The 7,655-nt window shown below is 31.0% G+C and overlaps 2 protein-coding genes across 3 annotated transcripts in view; one reads left to right on the top strand and one right to left on the bottom strand.

Moving 5' to 3' along the window:
• The window catches only part of LOC105452822 (mitochondrial import receptor subunit TOM70-like), a 19,518-nt gene extending 14,286 nt beyond the window's left edge, over positions 1-5,232 (top strand). The window contains exons 1-8 of one of the 2 annotated variants that reach the window (XM_011694279.1): positions 101-383; positions 2,252-2,419; positions 2,538-2,745; positions 2,863-2,998; positions 3,063-3,417; positions 3,518-3,748; positions 3,878-4,095; positions 4,410-5,232. In XM_011694279.1, coding sequence (XP_011692581.1) covers positions 381-383; positions 2,252-2,419; positions 2,538-2,745; positions 2,863-2,998; positions 3,063-3,417; positions 3,518-3,748; positions 3,878-4,095; positions 4,410-4,611 — 1,521 coding nt within the window. In that variant the 5' untranslated portion in view covers positions 101-380 and the 3' untranslated portion in view covers positions 4,612-5,232. Of the gene's footprint in view, positions 1-100; positions 384-2,251; positions 2,420-2,537; positions 2,746-2,862; positions 2,999-3,062; positions 3,418-3,517; positions 3,749-3,877; positions 4,096-4,409 lie in introns of those variants that run through there. The other variant, XM_011694277.1, reaches the window with a different exon arrangement.
• Positions 5,233-6,642: 1,410 nt separating this feature from the next.
• LOC105452900 (F-box/LRR-repeat protein 4-like) overlaps positions 6,643-7,655 on the bottom strand; it is a 2,672-nt gene continuing 1,659 nt past the window's right edge. The window contains exons 5-6 of the mRNA XM_011694452.1: positions 7,315-7,636; positions 6,643-7,087 (exon numbers count right to left, since the gene is read on the bottom strand). Of these exons, the coding sequence (XP_011692754.1) occupies positions 6,736-7,087; positions 7,315-7,636 (674 nt within the window). The 3' untranslated portion in view covers positions 6,643-6,735. The remainder of the gene's footprint in view (positions 7,088-7,314; positions 7,637-7,655) is intronic.

The raw sequence follows: 7,655 nt of genomic DNA, 5'->3' as shown, positions 1-7,655 counted from the left end.
TCAAGCAGAAGACGGCTTACGACTTACTACTCTCATTGTAGATGGACCTTAAGGCCCTTGAGACACGTGCCGCCCCTCCTTTTCCCCCTTCCAACCGACAAGTGAATAGCGCGCATTACGCGGCGGATTCGCGCTCGAATTTCGGTATCGTATTACTACTGATCAGTGACCACTAGTGATCACTACGCCGCCGGCCGCTCAACAATCAAAGGGTGACCAAAGATAGCTAAGTGCCGCTGACGACTATAATTGAATGTTGTATGACGTTGTACATACATACGTCGAATATTAATTGTTCCATTATTTTCGCCAACTGTTGAACATCTTGTGATAGTGCAGGCTATCTCCAGCGTTCTTAATTTTCTAAAAGGATCCCCAAAATGGTGAGTCTCTGGATTATCGTATTTGCCCTCCGCGAGTCGTAAACAGTATAAGGCTACGTTTCGTATTCGCTTTTTGACGCTGTAAGATTCGCGAGAATTGTTACTTTGTAAAAGTAACTCTATTTGATAAATTTTACAATAATTATAGTACTTTACTCGCGTGTTACAAGACGGGTATATTCTTCTGATGAATTCGACGAACTGCCGCTGCAGTTGGAGAATCCTCTATATTATTTATATCGAGAAAAATAGACATGAAAAATTCTAGGACTAGCGAGTCATCGAAAAAGTATGGGAAAGGGTCTTCCCCTTAATCTAAAAAAAAAATACGCATTCATTGTTATCAACGTGTCTGTATGTATAATAATATTGTTATCAAGTAATGCTTTTAGTTCTTATCCTAATTGAAGAAAAAGGAAACATTTATTTTTGTTATCAAATTGAGGGACGATAGTCACAGCGCTTTACAGTGCTCACTTCTTCTTTCTTATGGGACTGACCCCCTATACGGGGTGTTAATACGCCCAGAATTCATCAGTCGAATGATGCAATACTAAAACGTGATGAGTGAATACTAATGCGGAAGCAGAGAAATACTAAAGGGTCGCGAAGATTCCAGAACGTAGAATCACTCGGCCACAGACGTCCACTTCAAGGCCTTCACATATAAAATCCCGTAAAGCCCGTAAGCATAAGAAAATCGACCAATCCCAATTGAGTGGAGATTGGTCGATTTTCTTACGCTTACGTCTTACGGGATTTTATGTGTGAAGGCTTTCAGTCTGTGGCTCACGCACCAATCTTACAGTAATCACAGGATCGTTTTAAAGTCAATCTACAATTGCGTAATCGTAATCGTAAGGGAGAATTCACACCTTGCCAGAAAAGCAGAAGCCAATCAGAACTCGCACTGTTAACAAGAAAGCAGAAACTATCGATTACCAGCGCGAGTACTGATTAGTTTCTGCTTTTCTATTTTCTGCTTTTCTGTCAAAGTGTGAATTCTCCTTAAATGATTGTAGTTGTATGAATTGATGAAAATTACAATAAAATATGTTATATTTGATTTTGTGATTTATCAATTCTTACAACTACAACCACTTACAATTATGTTTACGCATAATTGTAAAATGCAAAATATATAATTGCAAAATATATATATATTAAAAAAAATATATATATAATATATATAATTGCAAAATGTTTGCTTTCGAGGAAAATTTTACTAAAAAACTGTAGCATATGTAACGTAAACTGTATAGCTTTTTAGTAAAATTTCGTCAAAAACAACGTTTTGGAATGTAACTTAAATGTTGAACAAGTCATTCTCACATACGTGAGCGTTAACACGGAACGCAGCCCAAGTCGCAATGTCGCACGCGCAAACGTACACATTTTTAAGCATATTTTTCTTTTATGATAAAACATTCAACCTCATTCTAAAAGCACAGTGCTGGTCTTTCGTATAATTTCATAGCGCAGACTGAGTTTTTTATATGAAAAAAAGTATACAATTTTTGTATAAAGTAAATGTTACGAGTCAAAGTTGAGGGAAAAATTTCGCTTTTTTCCAAAAATTTCGAAAACTGCTCAGGTTATTTTGATAAAACTTGAAACATACATAAAGCATTATTAAAATAATCCGAGTGATTTTCAAAATTTTTGGAAAAAAAATTTTTTTCTTAAAATTTGAAATGTATGTTTGAAACTGAACCATTTCGGATATTCAAATAAAGTTTTTGTCTTAAATTTATGTGAGAAATCATCCCATTCAATCTTTTACATTAGCTCTTCCACCCATGTATATTTATAAGTTATAATTTCAGAAGATATAGTACTTCATGACTTAAGCAACTCTTTTGTTCTAGACTCCTTTACAAAGGGCGCTGGAGTTTAAAAATACAGGAAATGTGTATTTCATAGAGGGAAAATATGATGAAGCTATTGCTCAGTATAATAAAGCAATCGACATTTGTCCGAGAATGAAGGAGACCGCGACTTTTTATCAAAATAGAGCGGCTGTGAATGAGCAATTGGTAATAAAATTGATGACACTAATAATAAACATAATATGAAAGTTTGACTTCAAAATTGATCATTGAAATCGAGTCATACAAGGGTCACTGTTTACACAGTTTTAATTGCAATTTGCAGAAAAAATATAGTGATGTAAGGGCAGATTGTACAAAAGCGTTAGAATTAAATCCAAGATATATGAAAGCTTTGCTACGTCGGGCACGTGCTTCAAAGCAATTAGGGGACTTGGAAGCCGCCTGGGACGATGTGACTACCGTGTGCACCAACGAGAATTTTTCTAATCAAACTTGTAATGCCATGGCAAGCAAGATCTTGAAAAAACTTGGTGAGCTACAAAAGTATTTGGTATTACATAAAATGCTATTTACTGCAAGCTTGAACAAGAATTAAGAAGCAAGAACCGGGAAGAAATTTAGTAACTTAAAATAAAAATGTTTTCCAGTAAAACAATTTGTCCAGGAAAATTTGACAAACAAAAAATTTATAATGCCAAGTAAAGAGTTCATCAGAAAGTACACTTCATCCTTCCCTAATGATCCAGTATTTTCGAGACTTCAAAAACCAGAAAATATTCCAGAGTAAGTATAGACAGAAGTTTCTGACAATTGACGTTTTATTTTTTAATGTAATATTTGTTATCAGATTTCTCAGGAAGCCACTACGAGCGTTAAAAGACAAGAAATACGATGATATAATACCGTTGTGCACGAAAATCATTAAAAAACCCGAATTTGATACCTTACCTTCAACTAAACTAGAGGTGCTATTGTTACGAGCTACATTTTACGTATTGTTGGGAAAGTACGATTCTGCAATCCAAGATTTTGAAAGAATATTGAGTAGCGAAGACGCATCCGATGACGTGAAGACAAACGCCCTAATAAAGAGAGCAGCCTTATACACGAATCTCGAAAACTTGGAAATGGCTTTTAAAGATTTTGAATTAGCCATTAATATGAATCCAAGTTATAGTGAGATCTACTACTTCAGAGGAGCGGTATTATACGCATATTAACATTGAACACATCTCACACTTGTTGCACGCATATATGGATGTACATAAAATAACATAAAATACGATAACAATATTATTTCAGGCATACTTGACAATGAACAAATTCGACGAAGCCAAGCACAATTTTGACAAGGCCATTGAATATGATCCAAACTTCTGCATTGGATATATGCAAAAATATTACTTTGAGTATCATATGAAAGAAAAATGTAATCTTTTCAGTACAAATGTATTAGCTGAAGAAGTTGCAAGAGCCTTTGAAAAGTATCCAAATTCTTCTGGACGTGCATATTGTTATACAATGTACGCTGAGGTACGTACATACATTTACTTATAATTTCTTAAGAAAAATAATTGGAATTGAAAAGAAATAATTGAGTGATAAATTATTACCATTGTGCTGTACACATTTTGATTCATTGGTGGAAATTTTCAATTATAGATACTGATTCAAAATAAACAGTACGAAGACGCTGACACTTATCTCGTTAAAGCAATAGAGAAAGATCCAGAGAACGCACTTATCCATGCGCACAGAGCCGAACTGCTATTGCTTTGGGATGACATTGAGAAAGCTAAGGAACATTTAAACAAAGCATTAGATTTGGATGAGAAATGCGAGCTAGTACATGTACTGTTAGGACGTATCGCAGTACAAGAGTATGTTTTTAATGTGATTTTCTAATTGTTCACTCATCCCTCGATTTATGTGATATTTTTATGCGCGGTATTCATCAGTTTACTTTTATCTTTGTTTTCGTACAAATATGGAAAATAAAAATGTTTACAACATACATGAGCTCTTCCCTTACGTATTTTTTCTGACTTCATTTACTCGATTCTCCGCATAAATGACCGCGTGAAACAAATATTCCGCATAAATCGGGGAACGAGAATATGTTTGTATTTTGAAAATGAGCCAGTTGCAAACATATATGTTAATGAAAATATTCTGAATCCATTTCTTTTTTCAGAGGAAAGCTGGAAAAAGCAATAAGATTATTTGACAAGGCTGTAGCATTATGTCCTATACATTATGTCTCACAAACATCCACGGAAGAAATGACAGACACATTCTACTTAAGAGAGAATGCAAAATTACAACTTAAACTAAAGAAACTAAAGAAGAAAATAATAGATATTAATAATATTTTCCCACCTTGTGGACATTTGTAAATTTGAGATTTTAAAAAACATTAAAAATAAAAGATCATTACTAAAGTGCAAGAATAAAATTTTATTAGCATATCTTTGGATATAATACACGCACAAAGTATCCAAAAAACTAAAATATGCATATCGCTTGCATTATTGTAATCATATTTTATATTGAAAGATTTAGTTTGTGTAATGATATTTTATTTTTAACTGGTCTATGACCTACAAAAAAGTTAAGTGAAACAATGTTACTATATTTACTATTACATTATCGAATATGTTAGCAACAGAAGTTTGTGAATGAATATTTAGATTTGCTGGTTTATTATTTTTTTATATGATTTCGTGTTTGCAAATATTAAAATTTGTTCGTTTAAGTAACTTTAATAATAAATCATTTAATTTCTGAAGAGGCTGGAGTATGTCAATTAGTATATTATTTTTACTTAGAATAGTTATTACATTAGCTTATTATTGAAACTTGATAAAAAATTGTATTTTTAAGCAATTATTTTCAGTTATGTTGTATGAAAGATTTGTAATAAGAGTTTATAAAAAACTTTAAAAAGCTTTTATTTTATGGTTATTCTTTAGTTATTTAATCTTGTGTACAAAGAAAATAAAAGTATTAATACATTATTTTAAAATCTAAAAATTAATTATGTAAGACTATTAAATTTATGTACGGTAATAAATTTATCAAGTAATATATATACTATTTTATTAAGAAGAATGAAAGTAACGCGTTACTTGTAACCGTTACTATTTTTGTAATTTTTTTTATAACGATCGTTATTTCTACTTGTGATGATAACATTACTACATTTTACACTTTACAGTAATGAATTTGATGTTACTTTTATGTAGTTATTTTAGTTTCCTATTACTTTTTTTTTTGAAGTAAAAAATTAAGTTACATAAATAATGATATGTATATACACATATATATATGATTTTGTCTAATTTTATAACATTTTTATTTTATTTTGTAAATATATTTTGTACTCGGTGTCTCGATTACATTAATTCAAATAGTTATCATAGCAGTATTAAAGATCTGTAATTTACATACGATGCAAAATTACAACTTATAATAAAGAATTGATTAGATATCAACATTACACACCATAGATTTTCAGTATTAGCAGTAAACAATGAAATGCACTCTTAATTAATAATAATGACAATAATATTCGAATGCAATAAATTAATCTAACCTTCTATAAAAATAAATAATATAACGAAAAGCTTGCTCAGTATTACAGACGAGTTATTTAATAAGCTTCAAGTGTTCTATGTTTATTATTACAACATTTAATAATGATCAATTATTAAATAATATAAATTTAAAATCTATTAAACATATTGTATAATATTACGAAAATATAACAAATCATTATTTTTTAAGTAACAATAATACGTATGTACACGCGCGCGTGCAGAAAACTTCTAAAACTTGTAGAAATGATTAGATATGAAAAAAGTATAAAGATTTTTAAGGATAAATATGGTTTATGAAAAATAATTTATTAAAATACTCTATCTTATTTATTATGAATATCAACGTTAATTGTAAAACTACGTACAAAAAAATCTCGTTTCTGAAAATGTTTCAATCAGATATAAATTATATCTACAAATACCCAAGCAGAACAACATATCACGATGATGTTTAAATGAATTATGGCTGATTGAAAAGTGACTCAATATTATCATTTTGAAGCCATTTTGACTTGATTTTGACGTCAAGATGACTTGTGTTTTGCTTGGGTATTTGCAACATATTTAAATATTAATGTAAAATATAAACATATTTAATAGAAGTATTAAAATACATTAAAATATAAAGTTTTACTTTAAATTCATAAAGTTGACAAAAAAATGTATTTGTTAATAAAGTAATTTGAATGAAAAACATAGAACAGAACGCGAATTATATCATAAAATTATATTTTAAAAAAAATTACCTCAAATATTCATTTTTATTTTCTAATTGATATAATTTTTAATGTGTTACGTTTATACAAAAAAATAGGTCTAAATATAAAATGTATAAAACAAATCTACTTTGTTCTTTTAGCAAGCACATACACTTTATCGTATTTTGAAAAATAAATTTCTCACAATCATACATATCGTTTTTTAATCTGAAAATTCATCAGAGTACGACTCGTAGTCGTTGGTGTTTTCGTCCCTTTTGATGGCTACATGTGTATACTTTTGTTGCCACTGCTTAATCGTGCAATCGGCAATGTTTTTACAGAAGCTGAGATCAATCAATTCCAGGTTGGGACAGCGCACGAAAAATAAGTGACACGTCTCGGGTAGGGACGGCGTACCTGACAAGTCTAATTGTTTTAAATTTTTACACAGCGTTAATGTTTCCAAATCATGTTCGTTAAGGCCTTTAAAGTAGGTCAGAAAAATTTTTTCCAAATATTGACAGGAGGAAAGCAACCTACGGAAGTTGTCGCCATAGCCCATTTTATCGCCACTGTAAATGAAAGATATATGATTATAACAGCCCTTCAATCATAAATAAAAAAACGCAGCTGTTTCAAGTATAAGAGAAACAAACATCATTTGCCAATTCAGATTCTATAGTTAGCTGAATCTTAGGTTCGATTTTTCATTCCATAAATGATATTAAATTCATATTTTGCAGAAAACGCATGATAAGACATGTATTAAAGTAAAAAAATTATGCACACATGCACGTACCACCAACCAAAATCCACTTCTCGTAGATTCTTACAGTCAGCGAGGGCATCAATACCTCGCGACGTAAAAGTGTTCGTACATGAATCTATACTTTCCAAATCTGGACACGAGTTTTTCAATTCCACTGCAACTTCGTTTACGTCCACCTCGCAAGTGTATCTTATGTGTAAGTGACGCATTCGTGGATTTTTTTGCAGTATCTTGCAAAGAGTTCGAGTTTTTATACATGTTCTGCTCAGATCTAAACGCTCGAGAAACTCCAAATTTTCGAGATATGAGAATCCCTCATCGTTTATCAAGTAACAATTACATAGACCCAATTCTAAGAAAAATATACATAC

This window comes from Wasmannia auropunctata, unplaced genomic scaffold, assembly GCF_000956235.1.
Source record: "Wasmannia auropunctata unplaced genomic scaffold, wasmannia.A_1.0 LD336026.1, whole genome shotgun sequence".
NCBI lineage: Eukaryota > Metazoa > Arthropoda > Insecta > Hymenoptera > Formicidae > Wasmannia > Wasmannia auropunctata.
Note: the sequence above shows the minus strand (reverse complement) of the source record. Positions and strands in the feature narration are given on the sequence as shown.